This window comes from Tenrec ecaudatus, chromosome 13 (genome assembly GCF_050624435.1).
Source record: "Tenrec ecaudatus isolate mTenEca1 chromosome 13, mTenEca1.hap1, whole genome shotgun sequence".
NCBI lineage: Eukaryota > Metazoa > Chordata > Mammalia > Afrosoricida > Tenrecidae > Tenrec > Tenrec ecaudatus.
The window spans coordinates 106489061-106514027 of record NC_134542.1 but is presented as its reverse complement, the minus strand read 5'-3'; the positions used below and the strand labels follow the sequence as shown (position 1 = coordinate 106514027).

The following is a 24967-nucleotide window of genomic DNA, read 5'->3' as shown; positions in this document are numbered from 1 at the left end:
GCAATAGCTAAAAGGTAGAAACAACTCAAATATGTATCAAGAGATGAATGGTTGAACATATTGTGGTACATACATACACAAAAATGGCAAGACTCCATCTTACATGCTTTGGAAATGGTATCAGGGGAAATTAGTTCCTGAGAAGGACATCATGCTTTGCAAAGTAGAAAAACACAAACGATCTCACTGCCAGCGAGTCAATGCTGACTCACAGTGAGTCCCTGTGGATTTCTGAGATCATAACTCTTTAAGGGAGTAGAAAGCCCAGTCTTTGCCCCGCAGAGCTGTTGGTGGTTTCAAACTATGGACCATGCATATCACAGCCCAATGCATAACCACTACACCACCAGGGCTCCTTTACAAAGTAGAAGTACAGGGGAAAGGTGAAGGGCCCTCAACGATCTGGATTGACCCCATGACTACCATGAGCTCAAGCTAGGAAAATTTGTGAGAATGGTGTAGGATCAGGCAGTGTTTCATCCTGTTGGGTATAGGGCAGCTATGGGTTGGGACCAACTTGAGGGCAGCTAACAGCAACAAGGACAATATGATTGACCATAATGCCAAGTGAAAAAACAAAGGTCACATAATATATGACTATATTTATATGAAATATTCAGAATCGATCACTTACAGAGTCAGAAAGCAGCCTGGTGTTGCCAGATGTGAAACAATTGTTTCATTGTTTCTGTGGGGGAAAGAAAATATTTTAGAGCTAGGTAGAGCCAGTGGTTGCATAATACTGTAAATTTACCAAATGTCCCTTTTAAATGGTTAATTTTATATTCTGTAAAGTTTGTTTCAGTCGATATTACTATAAGGTAATATTTAACAGGCAAAATCCACTTCATTGTAGCACACATGTATGTGTTATTTGAGTGATCTTGAGAAAAGACCTGGGTGCTAATCCTTAATTCTCCCTAACCAAAATAATAAAACTAAAGGGTTTTTTAAACTTAATAAAATATTTCCCTTGCCTTCTGCTTTCATTTATTTTAAACGTATGATTCTTTTAAAAGTTCATAACATTCAATTTCATTAAACTGTGTTTTATTTAAAGTAATTCACTGCATGTGAAAATGATATATTTTCAAATGTTAGAAAACATTAAGAATGGCTTTTAGAATGATAAACGTTTTTTAGTTAATTTTTTATGTGTATGCACATGGCATGTCTTCAGCTGCTAAATGAAAGGCTAACAGTGAAAATCAGCCATTGAAAACCTTATGAAGCACAGTTCTACTCTGACATACATGAGGGCTCAGTAAGTCTGAGTCGACCTCATGACAACCATTTAACATTTTAAATGAACTTTCAGAATCCTTTCTCCTTCCACTAGATTAGTTACCAAGACACTTAAACCATGCCCTAAGCACTAATGTTGTATACTATTTCAAAATGCCAGCCTAATGTGACTTCTAGTTAAATATTAAAGATACCTGTGTCACTCTTTGTGCCCCTTTGCCAGGTTCCTCCCTAGCCTGGGTAATCTCTCCCTGGTGTTCTGTATCCAGCAGGGTCAGCTTTCTATGAAAATATGAAATTATGGAGATGGGGTTCAATGCTCTTGTGCAGACAGATGCAAGATGGCAGGCAATACAGAACTAAAGATCAGAAATTTAAGAGAATGTGGCTGCTAACTGGAGATCCAGAGCAGGATGAAGACCCTTGAGCAGGCCAGAAATCCAAAGCAGGTTGAAGACCTGTGAGAAGGCTAGAGATCTAGAGCAGAGCTCATGTCTTCTCTTGGCTGTGGATACTGAGCTAATATTTGCTGAAGCAGCAAGGTGGTTAAACTGCCCGCCCTGGCATCCCCTTACAACACCAGACATCAGAATCACAGCCTTGAGGGCGGAGAAGAGGGAGGAGAAGGTGGGAAGTGGGGAGTTGATAGTATTGATGACTATATAACCCCACTTGAAGGGAGTGACCAGCAGATTGTATGTGAATACATATGGTGGATTGTGTAAGATATGGCAAGAATACATACATACATACATACAAACATACAGAAGGGTTTCTGTGGGGTACAGAGGGGAAGGGAAGAGTTGAAGGGGAGCTAATATCAAGGAGTTCAAGAAGAAAGAAAAAAATGGTTTTAAACTGATTGTGGTGTACAATACTGCTTGACTTGATTGAACAATGGATTTTGATGCTATCTGTAAGAGCTCCCAGTAGGATGATTTAAAAAAATCCCAACCAATAAATGAATAAATATATCTATATCAAAATATGAGACAAATTTTAAAAATAGCAAAATATAGTAAACCAACTCCTCACTTACTGTTATGGTTAAGTTCCAAAGACCAGGTTGTTCGTGAAGATCAGCATGAAAATGGAGGATGGCCACATTAGATAACAATGGGTATATCATTGCATGTCTGTCAATGTGCATCATTATATAACTACCAACCCCACTGAGAACCAGGGCCCCAGAGACTTGACACATAACCTTAGCCAACACAGTGGGTGCTACTCTCACCTACTCCTTAGTTTCTTACTGCCAGATGCACTTATCACTAATACACAAAACAGTTGGATAGTAATTTTTTTTATTGTAGATAAATGGGAAATGTGTGTGGTAGTTCCATAATCTGTGTCAACTTGAGGATATTAAGAGGGAAGGGGTGGAGTCCAGCCTGTCAATCAGTACACAGCCTGCTGATGACCCTTTGTAGGCGTGGCCTTCTCTTGAGGATTCTGGGAACTTCTTCTCTCTTTCCTTGGAGAAGGCCACACTTTCTCTCTGCTTTACCTTCCTGCTGAGGAGCCACACTCAGAAAGCTGGAGGAGCCAGTGTTGAGATGCATTTGATCCACAAGATATTATACCTGCCGTTCTGTACTTTTCCTGAATTCAGTATCATTGCGAGTGTCAACGTGAGTCTGAAGAAGGACTTATGAACTATTATTAGACATATGGGCCAATATCAGACTTATGGACTTGACCTGGGCTGGGCTAGGCTATTTTCTCAATATTCAATTGCTCTTTTATATAAAGCTCTTTAGTATACACATGAGTGTCTTAAGAATTTGTTCTTCTAGTCAACCCAGCCTAACACGGTGACCATAAGTAAGATGTTTGTTTTAGTTCTTGTAAAAATGTAACAAAAGGGTCTATAACTACCCTTTTGATGTTAAGAGGCCATTTAGTGATTCATTTCTATTTATTCTTTAAATGTGACCATAGCGGATGTTTGTTTCAATTATTGTAAAAATCCTTTATTATGTAAGGGCATTTCCTTCTATTTTTTAAATCAAAAATTGTAAATAGATTTAGAACAATATGAAATGCTTCTTCTATATTCATGGAAAAATTCATGCCCCATCAGTCAATGATTCATACTTACATATTGTCTAATGTTGAGCCATAACTGTATCTCTCCAATAAACTGTAGCTGATCATGATATATTATACTTTTTATGCTATCTTTATTTGATTATGAAGTATCATTTAATAATATTTGTAAATATTTGAATGTTTGTAAGTAAGGAGTTATGAATTTGACTGCTAACTGCAAGTTCAGCAGTTTGAAATCACTAGCTTCACTTAGAGAGAAAGATGAAGTTCCTGCTCCCATAAAGCTTTCGGGATCTAAAGAGCCATCCTACTCTAACCTATAGGCTTGCTATGAGATGAATCAGCTTGATGGCAGTGAGCTTTAATGAGTTGTAATACGTATAGTTGACATATGATTTTCTTTTCTTTAATTAAAAGGTTTTGGGGGGATGTCTCTCTTCATAGTCTGTTAGACTACTAATTTATAAAGTAAGAACGCACTATTCTTTCATAGTTGGAATTCTTATCTCTTATAAAATCTTTTGTGCTTGTTCTGTAAACTATGTATCCTACGTGATAAATAGGGATGTGTTTTTGTTGAAAAATTTTGAATCAATCTAAAGCCATTTCTATAATATGATGAAAATAATAACAATAGCTTTTAGCCATATACCAATAATTTACATAGTACTGTTATGCTTCATGTGTGTTTGAGTTCATCTGTCTAAAATTATATAGAAAAATGTTTCATGACACACTATACAAGGGTGGCTAATGAACATACTTTCTCTTATGCTCTCTCACCATCTCTGCGTTTATTTCCTAGGACATACAGGACGACTGTTAAAGTCTCTGTGCTTCACTAGTGTCTCCTTTCTGTTGCTGCACATCATTTTCCACATCACATTGGCTAGCCTTGAAGCTCAACACCGTGTTACACCTGGTTATAACTGTGAGTATTATACTGCTCTTCCTGTTTATTGTATATGTGTACATAATAATACTATGTATCAAGTTGATGTGAAATTATAATATTCTTGGTAATTTTGGGGTCACTCCAATCATGAAAAATTCAGTATGGTAGAATATATATAAAGTAGCTTTGTCACAAAATAATTAAACAAAGACCAAATTAATTAATACATACATCTTCAATTCAGGTCTCTACCTAATCTATTAAACTTTATATTTGAACTTACTCCAAGAACTTAAGATTTATTCATAGCATATATAGTCCTTAGAATATAGCTATTGCGAAGACATGTATTGTTTCTACCATGGTTTCAGAAATTGACTGGCATGCTATCATGGTGAAATTAAAACTATATAAAGAATAATGAATATTTTGTAAGTGTATTTTGAAAAATGTAATGATACATAGTTTTTGTTGTTATCATTCAAACCGTTATTGCTCATTGGTAAATAATATGTCATACATATATGAAGGGGTTTTAAAACTGTCATAGAATAATCCATTATATTTTAATCTTATTTTTCCTCAAATTGTTTGAAACCCCCTTGTATTTGAATTTATGATAAGAAAAACTTAACCTAAAAATATTTTATCTAAATGGTACCATCTTTCCTGAAGTAACCTGCTATTTAGTTAATCTCACTTCAGATTTTTTTAAATGTGTTATTGTCCTAATAATCTCATATAGATGGAATACAATCCATATATTTTAGGTTAAACCAAAAGAAACTAAAATAACTATACTAACAATTTTAATTTGTCAATATTTCTTTTTTATATTTGTAGGACTGCAATCTTCTGAACTTTAATAAATTCAAGAAAAATAATGTGAAGTAAATTAAATTTCTCTCTAAACTGGAAGGAAGGATAAAAGATTAAAATTTTGTTTATAGAATTATGGGAAATTATTTAGTAAAATAATTATTTTATTTTTTCATTTAAAACTCCATAAATTATTTCTTATATATTACTGCATACTTTTTAGATCTAGCAAGAGCAAAGGTAAATATTCTTTTTGCCATTTGAGTGGGTGTGTCCAGAGCCCATTGGTAACAGCTTCTGGGCAACATTTTAAGATTTTTTTTTAACTTCAGATAAAATTTAATATAATAGAATTCATCATTTTAAGATATAAAATTCAATGACTTTTGATACATTCCCAATCTTGTACAACTATCATCTAATTCCAGAATATTGTTATTTTCCCAAAAGGAAACCCTGTGCTCATTACTAGTCATTCCCCATTCTCTCTTTATTCAGCTTCTAGCAGCTCTCTATGGATTTGTTTATTCTGGATAAATCTTTTTAAAGGATATGTTACAATGCATAGCCTTTCTTTCTTTAAAAAAATTACATAACAATGATTTCAGTGCTTATCTTCTGTGGTATCTGTGGTGTGTGTTTGAAGAAATAATGCTCCCTTGACTAGTCCCAGGAAGTTGGAGATTACAGATGTCCCAAATATCCAAGAATCCCAAGATGCAATCCTGCTCCATTGTTTCCCCAAGCCTCCCTTGAGTTTATTTCCTGGGTTCTGTGATTCACTGCAGCCGCCTGCAGGAACTCACAAAGCTTTCAGGAACTGTCTCCTGGGTGTGGGTGTTCTTCAGGCCTGGTCCGACAGAGGTCAGGCAGAAGCAAGCCCAATCCTGGGTCCAGAGTGAGAAGATAGTACTTCCCAAAAGTCACAGCAGGACCTTTTGCTTCTTTGAAAACTCAGTCAAGAAATAAATGTATAATTTTCCAAGTGAGCTGGTGCATGTTGGGACCACTAATACCAATATATACCTGATATGTTAGTCGGGGTAGACTAGAGAAACAAATTCATGGACACTCATGTGTAAAAGAAAGAGCTTTATATAGAAGAGCAATTGCATATTGAAAAACATCCTAGCCCAGTCCATATCAAGTCCATAATTCTGATATTAGCCCATATACCAACCTATAAATTTCTCTTCAGACTCAAGAAACAAATGCAGTGACACTGAATGCAGGAAGATCACTAGTCAGTGGCTTTCCACCAGTGGCAGTGGCAGCATCTGAACTCTGCAGGGGTCTCCGAATGGCTCCTTCAGCTCCAGGACTCTAACATAGCTCCAGGTGTCTTCCCAACAGGAATGTCTCACAGGGACTGTGTGTGTGTCCCTCCTTCTGAGGCTATTTATCTCTATGGCATTTCCAAATGAGCTCATCAAGCTGCAACCTGATTAACAGGCTAGACTCCACCCCTCCCCAAATTGACACCATATTATGTAACTACCAAAGACTACCCCTTATCAACTTGACACTCTTACACAACTCTTTAGTCATACATAATTTTTAATAAAACAATACAATTCAATATGTGCCAAAGCATCATTTGAACATAATATTCTATAAATGAACAACACAACAATATCCTATGCCTAACAATTGCAGTTAAGTAACTCCTATACCTTAATCCTATAATCCTATGAATATATTCCCCCACCTATAAAAGTTAGTAAGCCAGGCACTTCATGCCTTTATGCACCCCATTTTGGGTATCCAATATCTATACCGCCTACTTATATCAACCCAGTGCTCTGAGGAGATAATCATATTCTTTGATGTGAAAAATCTTCATCCACTTTCGAACCTTGTGAAGTCTGCATCCATAAGTATAGTCAAATGAGGATGGGTCATCCATCAAGTCAGCAGCAACAGTTCACAGGCTCAAAAATCTTCTCTTCATCTGGTCAACTCAATGTGGGCTGCCTCACTTAGCCTCACCAGGGTGCCCATTGACGCCCTTGCATTCAGACCATGGACCTCATCACAAATTCTCAAGAACCCTAGCCCCTTTATTCTAGGTCATGATCTTCAGACCTGTCAACGCACTATCATCTTCTCTAGGTTTCAGTGGCTAGGCTCAACCCATCTTTTTACTGTTGCATTTCTCCCACTTCCATTCAAGTAGATCCAGGTGGTCACCTAGCAACCATTTTAGCTTGCCCACAGGCTCCCATTAAGAGTTCGGTCCTAGAACAGAGAGTTTCTTCATCACTACGGGTTTTTTCCAGCTTCTGACAAAAAAACTACTTGTTCAAGATTCAAAAAAACAAAAAGGGTTTCTTTTTGTTCAATATGTTATCAGCTCCCCTAGGCAAGTATCTTGGAATGCAAATGTCCTGAGCACTCTCAAAGCACTGGGTGGGGCTTATCTTTTCAGAACCTTCTTTGCAGGTATGTCCTAACCCATTTAAAGATTCAACTTTTAATGACTGAAGACAAGGCTTACAAACTCTATTTTCATACTTCCATATAATCATTTCTATCAATCATTCTATCAATAATGACAAGCGGAAGAAATCAGTGTCAACAAAGTAGAATCAGATACTAATTTCAAATTCAATCCTTATTTAGCTTATTTTTCTCCTGCGCCCCCCCCCCTATTTATCTTATTTTAATCCTTATGTAAACTATTCCATTGATACAAAGTATGGAATTGGATATCTGGCAGCATCAAGCCAGAGCCAGGCTTTCTGTCAGCCATTTTGACCTTCTGTCAGCCATTTTCACTAAGCAGCCTGGTCTCTGAGAAATTCAAGAGGCAATTTCTATTCCTGAGAAAATATGGAATGCTTCATGAATTTATGTGTCATCCTTGCACAGGGGCCATGCTAATCTTCTCTGTATCCTTCCAATGTAAGTATATATGCAAAGAATGCTGTCCCAAGTCACACTTTCTACATAAGTAACCTCATGTCCCCAAGGAAATAAAAGGTGGTTTGAATCACACCTTCTACTAAAGTGTGGTCTTAAAGACGCCCTCAAGGATCAAAGGGTGTGGCTTTGTTCACATAATGGACTAAGGTCAGGCCTTAATCGCACCCAATTCAAGTCCATTGGTAAAGTAGAAAATGCCTTCTAAAAGGGAACGAGAGCCACAGCATATAAAACTTAAAATTATAATCGATCATATAATGAATTATGGTGAAGGGCCATATTAGTTGAGTATAACATAATTGCATTTTTCAATATTATATTCTTTTTTGTAGCTGAGTAATATTCCATTATTAAGCTGTGGCTTTAATATTTGGTAAAATAGCAAAAGTCATTCCATTACTAAAAACCTATTGGACACTTGAGCGATTTGTTTGAATAATTGCATCAGGGCATCTTACAATGATAAAGAACCCCTATGTCATCAGCCCCATACCTCCCCCAACCTCAGCCACCATATGCTAGGAAATTATTAATGTATTTCCTGTCTCTATAGATTGACCTGTCCTGGGTTTCCTATACAGTGAAACACACACACCAAAACAAAATCAGTAGCAATAACAAAATGAAACAAAACAAATTAGAAAAAATTTAAAAGAACAAAATTTACATGGTTCTAACGGGATAGCAAATGATGAGGTTTTAAACTTTAACCTAACTATATCTGTATCAGTCCACTTTCTGCATTCTTTCAGATTGTAGAATCTGGTCAATTCCCTGGTCAATGGTCAGAGGGAATTCACCAGAGACTTAATCCTCATAGGAACAAATGGATTTTGGGCTTTTCCTGTCATCCATAATGTTCTACAAATGTGTGCTCATAATTAAGCTCTAAAACTGTTCTCTCTTTGGTCTGTGGATTTTATTGTTTACAGTTCTTGGATCGAAGAAGGTGGTGTGATTTTAGGTGGATTTGGCTGCCTCCTTTCTTATATGCTTCTAGTTTCAAAAGAGTGTTTAAGACCTCAGACTCTATTCTTTCTGATAACCAGGTACCAGCTGATGTCTTTATCACACTTTGCTATAGCACCTGTATCTTAATTGATCTCTTTATGAGAGCAGGTATCGAGTAGGGCAATATCATAAGAACTAATTAGGCAAGGATTAAGTGTGAGCTGAAATTTTGTTCATATATCTATGGCTTATATGTGTCCTGGATCACTTTAGAAACATTATTTGGACTGCTAACTGAAAGGTCAGCAGTTCAAAACCACCAGCTGTTCAGTGGGAGACAGAAGAGGCTTTCTACTCAAGCATGAAGAGTTACAATCTCAAAAACCCAGAGGCAGTGCAACCTGGTCCTATAGAGTCAATATGATTCATTAATAGTATCATTAATGTATCCAAAGGTATAGTAATGTAGCCAGAATTTAAAATGCTGTTGAGCAAAGGAAAGTATACATTATATAGGAGGGATTATTAGAACAAAATACATGGATTGTTGACTTGTAGAGACTAAAAACGTATGTAATTGGACACTATTTGCACAAATAATGGGGATTGGAGATAGGGGAAAATTTCAATAATGCTCATTCATACTTTCTAGGCTAACACGGGTCATATAAACAATTCTAGCATGAAAATGATAACTATATTATAGTCCCAATTACATTCTCTTGATATATTTGTATTGTTTAATGCTTTTGGCTAAGACTTCCAGAATGGTGTTGAATAAGAATGACGACAGGGGCCATCTTTGTCTGGGTCTCATTCTCAGAGGAAGTGTTTTCAGTTTTTCCCTTTGAGCATGATGTTAGCTGTTGTTGTTTTAAATATGACCTTTATTAGGATTTTCCTTTCGATTCCTACTTGGTTGAGTGTTCTTGATCAGAAATGGTTGTTGGATATTGTCAAATCGCTTTTCTGAATCTATTGATATAATTGTTTCTTATTGTTTGTTCTATGTGGTGGATTGCGTTGATTGTTTTCTTAAAATTGGATCATCTTTCCCTCCCTGGTCTGAGTCCTACAGGGTCATGATAAATTATTTTTTCTTTTGTTTCTGCATTCTAGTGGCCAGGTTTTTGTTGAAAACTTGTGTGTTTGTGTTCCTGAAGGATATTGGTCTGTACTTTTCTAGCTTTGGGGCCATGTAACTAGTTTTGGTATTGGGGTTACGTTTTCTTCATAGAAAAATTTGAAGACTTTGCTGGTTGTTTATACACTGTGGTAGTTACATAATCCATCGTCAATTTGAGACTTAAAAGTGAAGGGGTGGAGTTTAGTCTGTCAATCCGGTTGCAGCTTGATGACCCCATTTGGAGGTGCTGAGGAGGTGGGACACAGACACTCACTTCCTGTGCGACATTGCTGTGGAGAAGACACGCTAAGCTACGCTAGAGCCCTGGAGCTGAAAGAGCCACGTGGATATCCCTGCCAGTGCTGAGATGCTTCTACCACCACTGGATCCACAAGACCTTCCACCCACTGATTTGTGAGCTTCCTGCATTCAGCATCACTGCTTGTGTTTTTGTGAGTCTGAAGAGGACTTAATAGATTGCTATCAGATATATGGGCTAATATTGGACTTATAGACTTGATCTAGACCGGCCTGGGATGTTTTCTTAATATGCAACTGCTCTTGTATATAAAGCTCTTTCTTATACATATGAGTGTCTAGGAATTTTTCTCTAGTCAACTCAGACTAATACATATAAATATAAATATATATACATGTATATTATATCTACACAGATTATTTTTGTATATATAGATACTAATTTCTTTAGCATCTATCTATATCTATACCTATAGATATATACACTAAAATAATCTGTATAGATGAGGTGACAATTCTTCTCTGAATACTTGGTAGAATTCCCCTGTGAAGCTTTTCTTAGTTAGAATTTTCTTGGTGAACTTCTCTGGATTCTTTTGTTATGAGTACTTTTAGAGTTTTTACATCCACATGCATAAATGTGGATAGATGCCATATTTCTAATTTTTTTTCAGTTCTTCTTGGTTATGAAACTTGTTGGAATTCAGACTTTCATAGAAGTGTATTATTCTTTTTACTTCGTTTGAATCTCTAATTCTAGATATTTGCATCTTTTCTTTCTTTTCCTCTATTGTTTGCCAGTCAATTTTGAATTCTTTCAAAGAACCAACTCTTTGTTTCGTTGTTTCTTTTTCATTATTTTTCTGTTTTAATGTTTGATTTATTTTCATTGACTGAGGGTATATATTGTTGTTCTTTTCTCATTATTAGAGGTATTGTGGTACCTTGGTGATTTTGGATCTTCTCTTTGTGTGTGTGTGTTCATTTCCTAAATAACCATCTGCTAACTGTTATTCTTCTGTCCCAAATATTTTTGGTATATTGTTTTATCATTCTATTTATTTATTTTTCATTCTAGTTTATTCAAGGAGTTTCTTTATTTTATCCTTTACTTGATGTTTTAGCCAATAATTTTTAAGTGCTATGTTGTTCATTCTTCTTGTGTTTGCCTTTATGCTCTTGTTTAGTCTATTTCTGAGTTCCATTTTTACAGCACGGATTTCTAAGAAAGTGGATTGTAGGATCTCAATGTTTTTAATTTATTAAAGTTTGCTAAAAAATTTGCCTTGTGGTCTAATATGTAGTTTAGAGTTTGTATGATTTTTACTAGAGAATAATATATACTGTGCTCATTTCAGGTGGAGCTCTTTGTAGATATCAAAGGGATCTACACCATTGATTTTGTTGTTTAGAAAATCTGTTTCTTGGTGGGATTTCTTTCCTGATGATCTCTCTTATTTGAGAGTGGTGTGTTGAAGTTTCCTAATATTGTTTTTGGTCTATTTGTCCCTTCAACTCTTTGAGGCATTGACTGATATATTTCAAATGTCTTTCATTGAGGGCATATAGTTTAATGTGGTTGTGTCTTCTCATCCTATTGTTCCTTTAATCAGCATGTACTATACACTCTTGTTTCTCATGTTACTTGTTTAAAAGTCTATTGAGTCAGAGATTAATATTGTTACTCTTGTTCTTTTATAATTGCTATTTGGTAAGTTTTTCTTCATCCTTTGATTTTTGGTCTATTTTTGTCTTTGAGTTTAAGATAGGTCACTTGAAAACAACATATAGACTGATTTTGTTTTCTAATCCAGTTTGATACCCTATACTTCTCCATTGTTTCATTTACTCCATAGACTTTCAGTGCCATCATTAATATATGTGAATTTGTTGCTGTTTGTGTTTATTGGGTTTTTCTCTTTTAAAAAATTATTTAAAAGTTCACCATTTTTGTTGGCACATAATTTATATATCATGCAATTGAATAGTTGAGTCGTTCAAACATATCCAGGGGGGGTGGTACAATCACCACCACATCCATCCTAGAGCACTCCCCGACCCCTGGGTTGATTCCCTCAAAGGAAGCTGTAAAATCACACAATCAGCAACAGAGTTCCCCCCTCTCCTTCATTATATACTCCTAACCTCTTCCCCTTCATATTGCCCATCCCTCTCCCTCATGTTCCCTGTAACACCTCATGTCAGTTATTATCATTGTGCATCCACTCCTCCTGTGCTTCATGGCTGGATAACCCCACAGAAAATAATGAAAAACAAATCACACTAGGTAGGAAGGACAAGATCACAATAGTAAAGTGAAAAAAATATAAATACTACGTGAGAGGGTGCTGACCCCCATCAACATTCAAGAAGTCAGGGAAGAAGTTTTTGTCATGGAATATTTGAGAGACACATCCCCAGAACAGATTCAGGATGTGTCTATGGGGAGGTCAACTGGCCAAGTATCGAGTTCTGTCCTGTATAATGAAGATTACAATGGCCTTTGCCTGCTGGTAGGGCTGTTTGGGACTCTTGCCTTTGGCTATAGTGGATCTGCCAGCAGCTTGGTCTGACTAGAGATACTCTGCAGAGAGGTTTTTGGGTTCCCACTGTCCTCCACAGCCATCTATAAATTGAGTGTTCATAATATTAGCTCTGATACTTTTCTCTTCTCCATATTTGAATTTTGTAATTGTCATCTTTGTATCACACTAGCTGGTGTGCTTCTTCTGTGTGGACTTAGTGGATTCCTCACTTAGATGGCTGCCTTTTTGAATAAAAGCTTTTAATACCCCAGTTGCTTTTTCTCTTGATAGCCGGGCACCATCTACTTTCTTTGCCACACTTTGCTTTAGCACCCTTATCTTCAGTGATCATTCCCTGAAGGTGTGCATAGAGCAGGGTCATGATGTAAGAACTAATTTTTCTTAAGTTGTAGCTTGGATTTAGTGCAAAACCAGAACTCTCATCCTGGATCTGTGCTTGGACCTTAATACCTATGTCATATCATCCATGGTTCAGTCATATCAAAACAATTGTACCATTGCTTCCACAATCAGTCTCTGGACATAGTTTTCCTTCCTAGGCTACTTGATGTCCATTCCCTCTTAGCTACTGACCCCTCTATATCACCCCTCCTCCGGACCCTGCTGAGGATTTCTTTTCCTATAGGTTCCACGTGCCTGGGTTTCATTTACTGAAAAACAGAGAAAATGATAACACATTTTCAAGAAAGTTGCCCCCCCCCCGTTGCAGTGAACCGCAGAGACACACCCCAACATACACAAGTATAAGCAAAATGCAGCAAAATGGCCACCACAGGATCGTTGGATGATTTTTCTTTCTTTTTGTTTGTGTGGTTTTACTGGTGTCTCTGCATCTCTCCTGTTGTTGATGATTATTTGCAGTTTCCCCATTAATATTTTTGTCCTGTTTTTATTAATTACTTTAGGTATTCCTTGTCTAGAAATGCCTTTATTTCTCCCTTGTATATGAGGGATAATTATTGTGGGTATAAGACTCTTGGTTGACAGGACCATATTCAAAATTTTACATATGCCACCCAATTATCTTCTTGCCTGAATAGTTCCTGTGAGAAATTTGAGCTCATCCATATCAGGTTTCTCTTGTAGATGACTTTCTTCCCTCTAACTAACTCCAGAATTCTCTCCTTTTCTTTAAAATTGAGGAATTTATCACAATCTGTCACAATGGTTTCCTGTGGGTTCTATCCTGTTTGGAGTTCTCTCATCTTCTTGAGTAGCTATTTTCTCCTTTCTAATGTTGGGGAAAATTTCCTCCATAAATTCTCATAGTATAATCTCTGTAGTATTTTGGGGCTTTGTTTTTTCTTGCTTTGAGTTCCCGATGAGTCATTCTTTTTCTTGATAATGTCCTCCTTTATTCTCAAGCTTTCTTGGTTTCCTTTGGTTTTGTTGTTGTTTCTACCATCTTTTGCATTCAGAGTAATGTCTTTGAGCTCAATTACTCAATGCTCTTTTTCTCTCATTCTTTCACTCAGATCTTTTGTCATGTTTTCTGACTGTGTTGTCTTTTGTTTATTTTCCATGTTTCTTGAGGACACCTATACATCATTCTTTTGAATTCTATTGCTGATAGCCCCAAGACCTCTTTGTCAGAATGCCCCATTGTTTTTTTTAACATTTTATTAGGGACTCATACAACTCTTATCAAAATCCATACGTATACATACATCAATTGTATAAAGTACATCTGTACATTCCTTGCCGTAATCATTTTCAAAGCATTTGCTCTCCACTTAAGCCCCTTGCATCAAGTGGTTTTATGTGATTTTCTATTGCTTGAGTTTTTACTTGGGGAGACATCTGTGGTTGGCTGCTGTTTCTGTGGCATCATCTTGCAGCTGTTAGTGGGTGTGAAACACTGGGTCTACTAGGGGTAGCTAGCTCTGTCACGTTATGAACGAGAGGTTGAGTAGGAACCCGAAAACATTTCATGAGGAAACGGATCAAAGGGGAGAGAGCTAGGTAAGTTTGGAAGATGGGCTGGTGTGAAAGACAGAGAACAAAATAAAAGTAATAGTAATATGGGGATTTCTGGATAGAACTGTATTAGGTCAAGTTGACTAAAGAAACAAATCCAGAGACACTCCTATGTGATAAGAAAGAGCTTTATATACAAGAAAAATTGAAAATTGAGAAAACAGCCCAGCCCAGTCCAGATCAAGTCCATAAGCTTGATATTAGCCCAGGAATTCCGCTTCAGACTCATGCAACACATGAAATGGTGCTGAATGCAGGAAAATCACGGGCCTTGTGGGTCCAGTGGTGTCGGAAGCCTCTCCAGGGCTCTGGCTGCCATCAGTGTGACTCCGTGTGGCTTGTCATCAGGAATGTCAAGCAGAGAGAATGTGCTGCCTCCTGGGAGGAAAGGAGGAAGTCCCAGAATCCCCATGAGAAGACCACGCCCATAAGGAGGGATTACCAGGCTGTGACCCAATTGACAGGCTAGACTCTGCCCCTTCATTCTGTTTTATCAAGTTGGCATGAAATTGTGTAACTACCACAGACCAAAAGATTTGTAAAAGTAATGGGAATATATTAAGAGGGCTAATAAGTTTTAAAATTATCTTGGAAACTTTTCAGTAAGAAAAGTAGAGGGAGAGCAGAAAGTGATAGAGGGTGGGGTGGGAGAGAAATGCAAGCCATTGATCACATCAGGAGAAGAGGGTCGATGCATATGTAACCATTTAGAAGAAATACAGTTAAAGTCCAAGAAGCATAGGAAAGAAGGAAGGAAGGGAAAGAGAAGGTGGGATGAAGACAAAAGAAAAAGATAAGAATGAGAAAGAGATGGAGAGAGTGGAAAGAGGAGACATTCCTCATAGATGCCTATGGAGTTTGGTTGCTAGGGAAATAGGGATGCAGGGTGAGTCTGTGCACTCAAGGGAGAAGAAGAAAGGATCCTAATGAACACACACGTCACATCTACCACATACATGGATGTGCATGCTTACCATAATAACACACAGACACACACTATCCTCAAGCACACTCGCCTCATACAACACACGTGTACACATTTGTTCTTGCTTTGGCTTCTTCTGCCCTGGCAGAAATCTGACTTATGGATACTTTGTATGAGTTCTGTATTTCACAGAAAGTATTTTTCAGTGATGATGGAAGAAGCCCCATCTCAAAAGCTGGCCTCTTGACTTGACTTTTCTTAAGTGCTTTTTGTGAAGTTAGTGCTACCGCTTCTAAGCTCAGCTATTTGAGTTATAAAGACCTTCATATTCCCATATTCTGTCAAAGATATTTTTATGTATGCACATATGCCCCCTATTATTATTCTTCATTGCAACAAACCTTAAGCATGTGAGAAATATATAGGTTGCTCTTCCTTCATTTTCTGCCCATAGAGAGGCCTTATTCTGTTCCACAAAGTGCAAACCTAATGCAGGTCACGGTTGTAAACTCTGCTTTTGAAAGTTCCAATTTTTACTTCTTATGTAGTAAAAAATAGGTATATAGTAAGCGATTGTGTTCAAGAATAAATGGAGTGTTTGCTTCCTGCCAGTCATAGGTACCTTGGGGGAAGAATTGGTAGAAATCCTAAAGGTGTGCAACTACAGTGGTCGGCAGGTGAGACAGGTCTTTTCTGTTTCATGGGTGAGGTTTGTAATGAATTCCTCCTTGCCGAAGTACGAAGGAGAAAGACAAACAAACTTCAGAGCTCCGTAAGCCAGTTTCCTTCCAGATAGACACAGACCAGGTTTTCAGCCTTGAGTGTTTTTTAATGTTCAAGTTCTATAAACTTCTGAAAATACTGTCTGAGTAGGTAATGGAAACACAGGCTTTTAATTTGAGTTGACTTCACCTCATTAATGTTATTGTTTCGTGAGCATTTGGAGTTACGATTGCACCATTAGAGTTGCAAGCATAAACTTACGTGCAAACTTAAAAGTTAGCTTCCTTTGGCATCTGCAGATGCAAGCTAGTAAAATATCAAGGGAAACGACAAAACTGTTGCTGCCCGTGTTGTGCTTTTTGAATTCTTCCTCTGTGTCCAAGACATTGGTAAATAGAATGAAGTCACCCAGACGGGCCTGGCTCTCCAATCATATGCGGCATTCACATGTGAGACCACCAACTATTTATTTATGTATTGAATTTTGTTTTCCCAACTGCTTCTCTCCTCATTAAAAATCATATACCTTCACCCCCTCATTATAGCAAGAGTTTCCAGCTTCCTTCCAAATCCACGACACATGTTTTCGGGACAACAGTAGCATTTATAAATATTGAATATTGAACATTCTTGTTTCCCCTGAGTCTTGTGAATATTAACTGGCAGTAGTAAAGACTTTTTTTCCCCCTCAAACCACCTTATTTAGATTTTGACTAGCTGGCAGATTTGTTAAAGGTGTCATTGTGCAGCGCTGCAAGTCCCCCCACTCCCTCCCCTTCTCTCTCTCTTTTCCATTTCCACAACTGTGGTCTTACAGGTAAGTGAGGAAATTGATGGGGCCAGAGGCCCTCTGTAAAGTTTCCTTAAACATATGTTGTGCTGCCTACTAAAATATTTTCATTACGTCAAAACTATGCTTTTTCAATGAATGTAAACCTGGTTCCAATTATGTCATTACAGATTATATAGAAGTAGTTTGTTGGACTCAGTGGTGGATGTGTAGCAATGTAGTGAAATTTCAAGGGCTGTCTGCATTCTTGTGCTGTGTTACAAAGCTTGCTATTGATTCAAAGGAACGTGTAAGTTCAAAACTGTGAAAAATAATATTGAGATAAGTCTCTTGTGATAATGGCTACTATAGAGCCCCTACAAAACTGTGGTACTTCTGGAAAGTATTGGACTGCTGTTTTAAGGTTGTCAGTTCAAACACTACCAGCTGCTCAGTGGAAGGCAGATGAGGCTGTCAAACCCTCATAAAGATTTGCAAAGCCTCAGAAACTCTAAAGAAGGTCACTATGAGTCAGAATCAACCTCATGGCAGTGCCATATTTTGCACTTTTCTCCATGTTACATGCACATGTATTTAAGAGAAGGTGCATTACAAACACAGTCACACTTCAAACACAACTTTGAAGTTACAGAGATAAAGATGTGGAGTTGGGACTGTGTATAACAGCCTGGGGGCATAGTGGACATTAGGCTTTTACTGCAAGGTCAGCAGTTTGAAACCACCAACCCCTCTGTGGTAGAAAGTGGGGCTTTCTAGCCCATTAAAGAATTACAGTCTCATATCTAAGCCATGGATATATGGCTTACAGACACTTAATTGTAGCCCTAGTCTAAGGACAATTAGTTCTCATGACATAGCCCTACCCGAGACTTGCCCTCATGAAGCGATCCCTGAAAACACGGGGGCTATAACAAAGTGTAATAAAGATACCAGGTGGTGCCCAGTCTCAGAAAAAACAGCATTGGGGCCTAAGAGGCTTGTTTCAATACACACTGCCATATAAGTGAGGCGTCAGCTAAGATGCACAGGAAACACACAAGCCTGTGTGATCCAAGGATTATAAATAATAAAGTACAAATTCAAAGACGGGAACAGTATCAGAACTTAAATTCTGCACAGCCATTTTGCAGGAGGCTATGGGTTACAGTGGAAACCCAAAATCCATTTGCAGGGTCCCTCCATGAATCCCTATCTGACCATAGTACAGGCATGCGTATAACCTTGCTATCAGAAGCATAGGAAAGTCGATTATGGCACATGTAGTTAAGTTAAAATGTAATCTCCCTTTTGACACACTTTACATTTACACTAGTTTTTAATATTTTCTACTTCCTATTTTATTTAGGTTTTCCTCTGTTCTATTTTCTCTTTGTAGTTGGTTTTTTGTTTCACTTTTAGTTTTGTACAATTTTCTGTGTAAGAAACCCAGGATGGGTAAATCTGAAGAGACAGGAACTGGATTCATAATTAAAACATGGAAGGGGGGTCAAAGAGAAATGGGGCACTAACAACAATGACTATAAGAAGAAAAATATTATAAAGTTGATTGTGGCGATGATTGCACAAATCTTATTAATATGGTTGAATTATTAAACTATACGACATATGAATAATATGCCAATAAAACGATTTTTTAATTAAAAAGTTAAAGTCTGGAAACTCACAAGACCAGCCCTACTCTGTCCTACAGGGTTGCTATGAGTTGTAATCAACATCATGCAAAGGTGTTTTGTTTTTTTCATGCCTGATCCCCAGGCTCAGCATCCTGTTTCTAGGTGACGTTCACCTAGAACTACGACCCAATCCAGTAACAGGATGATACCTGTGTTTTCTGTGCCTTGCCCCTGAAGGGCAGTGCTAGTTTAGAATGCCTCTCCTCCAAGGACAGCCTCGATGCCAAGTGGTGCTAAGAGTGTGGATTACGACCATCGAAACAGGCTCCAAGTGAGCATACCATTTCAGAGTCACACAGAGTCCCTGCTGGGCTGGGGGCTGATTCTAAACTGTCGAACTTTCCATTTTGATCTGGTTAGCATTGTTCTGTCCATTCCATGTCCTTGTATTTCAACCATGTGGGATGGGTTAGTTTCTTATTTTGATAGCTATCCTTGTTTTTAGGTGCCCACAAGTCTGTTTGATTCTTGTACAAGGGGACAAACACGGCCCAGTCCTGCACCCTTCCAGTCTTTGCTCTGTTTGAGCCCATTGTTGCAGCCATTGTGGCAACCCATCTACTTGAGCATATTCCTATTTGCCTATGCCCTTTCACTCTACCAAGCACGATGTCCTTTTCTGAGGCCTGGTCTATTCTCATAACAGGTCCAAACTAGGTGAAATGAAGTCTCCCCATTCTTGTTTCTAGTGAGCATTCTAACTGTACTTTTCTCAATACAGATCTGTTTGTTCTAGAAGTCCACAGTCCTCTCAGTATTCTTGACCAACACCCTAATTCAAATGAATCAATTACTCTGCAGTCTTCCACATTCGTTGTCCAGCTTTCACCTCCCTGTGTGGTGATTTGAAATACCATGGTTTGGACCAGGTGCTCTTTAGTTCTCTAAGTGTCATCCTGTTCTTTGAAATCTTAAAGAGGTTTTGTCCATCAGATATTACACAATGCAACATTTGATTTGGAGTGGGAAGTGGGCTGGCTCAGACTGTATTGTAGAAAATACAATTAGTTTTAGTTGGGGTCACGAACAGAGGGTACCCCAACCAGTAGATCACCCCTGGGTGGACTAAGGATTGGGTCAAGCCTCAGGTCTTCTGTTCCCTTTGAGTCCCTGAATAGCTCCTTTACCCTCAAGTGCTCCTGGATTGGCAGAGATGGGTTGAGAGGAGTCACAGAAGGCCACTTAATTGGTCAGGACATCAGCAGACTTGGGCACCAGTTTCCCATATTGGGTCTCAGTCTTCTTCACCACCACAGCCTTGGTGGAGCTTGTGCAGGTGAAGGAAAATGAGCTTCCTCCTGAACCAAAGCACTGCAAGGAACTCAGGCTGTCATTGACACCAGCACTTGTGAGGCCCCCACTGTAGCTTGAAGTCAGCCCATGAGAGGACTCACTGGTGGTCTTTGTGTGGATTTTCATGTTCTGCATCCCAGAGTCCACCTGGCTCTTGTTGCTCACCAGCAGCTTGTGGTCCATGGCGATATCCATGCCCAGGGCCAGCATGGTGTGTATCAGCTCCTGGTACATGTAAAACTGTTGGGTCGTGTCCTCCTTGGCCCACTAGAGGGCAGCTTCCTGCTTAGCCTGTTTGTTCTTGGCATCCTTAATGACCAGCTCTCCATTGCTGCTCAGTGTTAACAATGGCAGCCTCCAGGTAAGCACTCTGGCCTTTGAACCCCTCAATCTCAGCCTGGATCTGGCTGATCCTCTGTTTCATCTCAGAGATCTCAGCCTTTGTATATCTAAGTTCATCTCCGTGCTCCTCAGCCAGCATCAACAGCTCATCATGCTTGATCTGGTATACGCTCTCAGCCTTAGCCCAGCTGCAATTGGCAACCTCTTTGTCGTGGGTGTTGACCTCAGCAAAGATGCCATCCACGTCTAGAGAGTACCTACTGTCCATGGGCAGCACCACCTATGTGCCCAAGATCTGGGCCTGCCGCTCACGGAGTTCCTCTTCAGGCAGCTGCTTGAGAAGGTCATCTCATCCTCAGCCCTTCCAGCCCGGACTCCAGCTCTCCCTTCTTCATGGACGCTTCATCCACTCCCTTCTTGAAGATAAATTCATTCTCCATCTCTCTTCATTTGTTGATCTCGTCCTCGTACTTATTCTTGAAGTCCTACACCAGTCCCTGCATGTTGCCTCCAAATTGAGTTTCTCCTGGCCCAGCATCTCCAGCAGCCGTCTAAAGTTGGTGATGTAGCTCTCAAAGATGTTGGTCATATTGCCCTGAGATGTCTTCTGCTATTGCAGAAGTGTGGACTTGGTCTCCGGCATCTTATTCGACTGCTCCAGGAACCATGCCTGGTCAATGAAGGAGGCAAGCTTGTTGACAATCTTGATCTACTCCTTCTCCTGGGAGTGAATGGCCTGGATGTTGGGGTCCATCTCCAGCTTAAGAGAGCTCAATAGGATCTGGTTCACCATGATGGCCATGATGACCTCCAAAACTCCTACCCCACTGAATCCCTTGCCTCAATCATATCCATGGTGGCCACCAGGCTACCTAGAAGATGCTGCTGCTGCTCACCTTGAAGAAGGACAAGGAACTGATTTAGGTGTTGGCCCAGTTCATATAAGAGTGGCTGCTGGAGGTCTGCGGGCCAGAGGAGGACACCTTGTGGGCCTTCTGGACTACCCTGACAGATGATATGATGGAGGTACCAGCAGAACCAGACAGAAGCTCAAGAAAAAGCCAAGAAGCTGATTCTAGTTGGGCAATATTTTATATCTTGACTGCTGCTTCTATGTGAAACCAAGCAAAATTAAATCCTTGACAACATTAATAATTTCTCTCTTCATCATGATATTTTCTATAGGTCCATTTGTGAGGATTTGGGTTTTCTTTACATTGGGTTGTAATCCAAACTGAAGACTGCTATCTTGGTTCTTCAACAGCAAGTGCTTCAAGTCTTCTTGACTTTCCACAAGCAAGATTGTATGATCTGCATTTTGAAAGTAAATAAGCCTTCCTTCAATCTTGAACATCTTATGTTTTAGCTTCTCAGATTATTTGCTCAATATACAGTTTGAATAACTATGGCTAAAATTTATAATCCTGATGTATACCTTTCCAGATTGTAAACCATGCACCATTCTATCATTCTCTGAATAATTGCCTTTGGTTTCATGTGCATATTCTGCATGAGTCCAGTGAAATTTTCTGGAATTCCTATTGTTCTCAATAGTATTCATAGTTTAATATGGTCTACAATGGAATGCCATTGCATAGTCAATAAAACCGAAGAAAATGTCTTTCTGGTATTTATCCTTGCAGCCAATTCATCAGCAAAATGATATCTCTCATGGCATGTCCTCTTCTGAATCCAGGTTGGCAGTTCCCTGTTTATGTACTGCTTATGTACTTTGTTGAATTATTCACAGCAAAAGTTTGCTTGCTTGTACTACTAATGATATTGTTTGATAAATCCCACACTCTGTAGTTAAACCATTCTATGGAATGGACAAAATATGTATCTTTCCCTAATTCCTTGGCATAGATTAGTGAGGGCTTCCATTGCTTTATCAAGGACTGGTTGCACATTTCAGTCGATTCCTGGAGCTGTGTTTTTCGCTAATGTCTTCAATGCAACTTGGATTCCTTTCTTTGGTACCTTTATTCCTTGTTCACATGGTACCACTTGATATGGTTGAATGTTAACAAGTTCTTTGATATCTTGATGTTAAAAATATGTTTGTGTTCTCCTTCAACCATCTTTTTCTGCTACCTGCATCATTCAATACAATGCTCATGGAATCTTTCAATATCACAACCCAAGGCTTGATTTTTTTTTCAGTTTTCTACGTGAGCTGTGCTGTTTTTCTTTCTTTCTCTTTCTTTTTCTCTTCAATTTCTCTCTTTTTCTCTTCTTTTTCTCTCTTTTTCTCTTTCTCTCTCTCTCTCTCTCTCTCTCTCTCTCTCTCTCTCTCTCTCTCTCTCTCTCTCTCTCTCTCTCTCTCTCTTTAAAGACCAGCCTTTCTTTCTTTTCTTTCTTTTGCTGACTCCAAGTCTTTGACTATTTCATTGTGATAGTTTGTCTTCCAGAGCTTCACTTTGAAATTTTTACTTCACTTTGAAATTCAGCTTTTATACTACGTCAATTTTTTGCCATTTGCTTTCCCTACTCCATGTTTGAGAGCAAGTTTCAGAGTCTCTTATGACATCTATTTTATCTTTTCCTTCTTGTCTTTAATGAACTTTTGATTTCTTCATGCATGATGTTCTTGATGTCATCGTGTAGCCCACCAAGTCTTACGTTGTCAGGTTTAAGGCATCAAATCTGATCTTGAAATATTAATCTCAAAATTGAGGTAGGATCTGCTCAAGGTCCTATTTTGATTCTTGTGTATTGTTAATAATTTTTCAAATTCAATTGGAAATTGCACAATGACAAGAAGTTAACGGTCTTTTTCAAAGTAAGCTCCTGCCCTCATTCAGCTAATAATAATGAGCTTCCTCATTGTGTCTTCCCACTGATACAGTTAATTTCACTGCCATGTACTCAATATTTTCAAAGTTTTTGTGTACAGCTACCATGCATGTTGTTGAAAAAATCATCTTCCAAATTTCTGTCATCCACTGTCCAATTTTGTTTTGTTACTATGGCCCAATTTTTCAACTACTCTTCTTTTTTTTTCAAATTTTCATTCCGTTTACTAATAATTACCAAGCCTCTTGTTTGCATGTTTCATCAGTATTAATGAAATAAGTAGATAGAATTCCTCAAGTTCTTTATTACTAGCTTTAGTGGTTGATGTATAAATTTGAATAATAGTTACACTAACTAGACTTCTTTGTAGGTATATAAAAATTATCCCATAGGTTATATAGGTAATAGCTGACCTTGACAAGTGGACAACCTCAAAAGCAAGAGATTTGAACCAAAGTTCATGACATTGAAATCCAAGACCTTGGGAGAGCAGTGATCTGTTTCTTCTCACACTAATGTATTGCACCTTTAAGTAAAAAGGAGTATTTCAGATTCCTTAATTTGCAATTTAAAGTAAAGTCCAGTTCCCTTAGTGGGTTTTCCAAAGCATATAATTCTGACATGGTCTATGAAGAATTCTGTACACCTCAAAGAGACAAAATCTAAAATCTTAGGTAACTTATAGCCCTGGTCACTGATAGTTAGTCAAAAATGAAAGCTTAGCAAGAAAATACAGTAGGATTCTCACACAGGGAGTCTATATAAGTAATGTTATGCATTTTGCCCAAGAGCAGTCTGCCTATCCTTGGTTTCCCCACCAACAGAAGTGAAATCAGGTTCTCAAACACTGCCATGAATTGCCATTGGAATGCACTGGTCACATTATGAGTGTCTATTAAACTGTAGTGACTATGGGACAGTGTTAAATGGCAGAAACAATTTGGTCCTATCCTTCTTTCACCTAAATCAACCCCAGCTGAGACAAGACCTCCTCTGAAGTGATTTTTAAAATGCACAAGTAAAGGAGTGTCAAATGGGTCATAAACTTAGACACACCGCATTGTTTGGGAGATCAAATTAAATGATTACACAACGTGAGAGCATATGCATATCTGTCTTTGTCTTGGAATTTGTCTTTAGAATAATGGTCTCAAATGATATATATCCTTTTGTGATTGACCACATTCTATAATCATAATGTTCTCCAGGTTAGGTTGTTAGGTGCTTTGTCGTTTCATCTGTGTTTCTAACAATGCACAGTATTTCGTTTTGTGCATATACCAACCATTCTTTAAGTATTCTTCTCTAGCTGGGCTTTTGGGCCATTTCAAAATTCTTGCTATTGTGAACCGTGATACTATGAACATGGAAATGCATACGTCTGCCCATGCCATGTCTCATCTTCTTTATACTATATATCCAGCAGAGGTATTGCTGGATTGTATGGGGTTTTCATTCCCAGTGTGGGTTTTCTTTTTCCTGTATTGCCATGTCACTTTTCACATTTGTTTATGTGATGTTTGCAGGCTACCATGGCGTGTGAGCGTTCCAATCACTCTGCATCTTCTCCAGCATTTTTTTAAATTGGGTTGTCTGTCAGGCTAAGGTGAGCACTCATTGTTTGGGTG

At 38.4% G+C, this 24967-nt stretch overlaps 1 protein-coding gene and 1 non-coding gene across 2 annotated transcripts in view; one reads left to right on the top strand and one right to left on the bottom strand.

The window, feature by feature from the left end:
* PIEZO2 (piezo type mechanosensitive ion channel component 2) overlaps positions 1 to 24967 on the top strand; it is a 535104-nt gene that overhangs the window by 179087 nt on the left and 331050 nt on the right. Inside the window, exon 3 of the mRNA XM_075529992.1 lies at positions 4106 to 4231. Coding sequence (XP_075386107.1) covers positions 4106 to 4231 — 126 coding nt within the window. The remainder of the gene's footprint in view (positions 1 to 4105; positions 4232 to 24967) is intronic.
* LOC142425098 (U6 spliceosomal RNA) lies at positions 7841 to 7943 on the bottom strand. Its single transcript, XR_012779473.1, has one exon. It is a non-coding gene; the product is annotated as a U6 spliceosomal RNA (small nuclear RNA).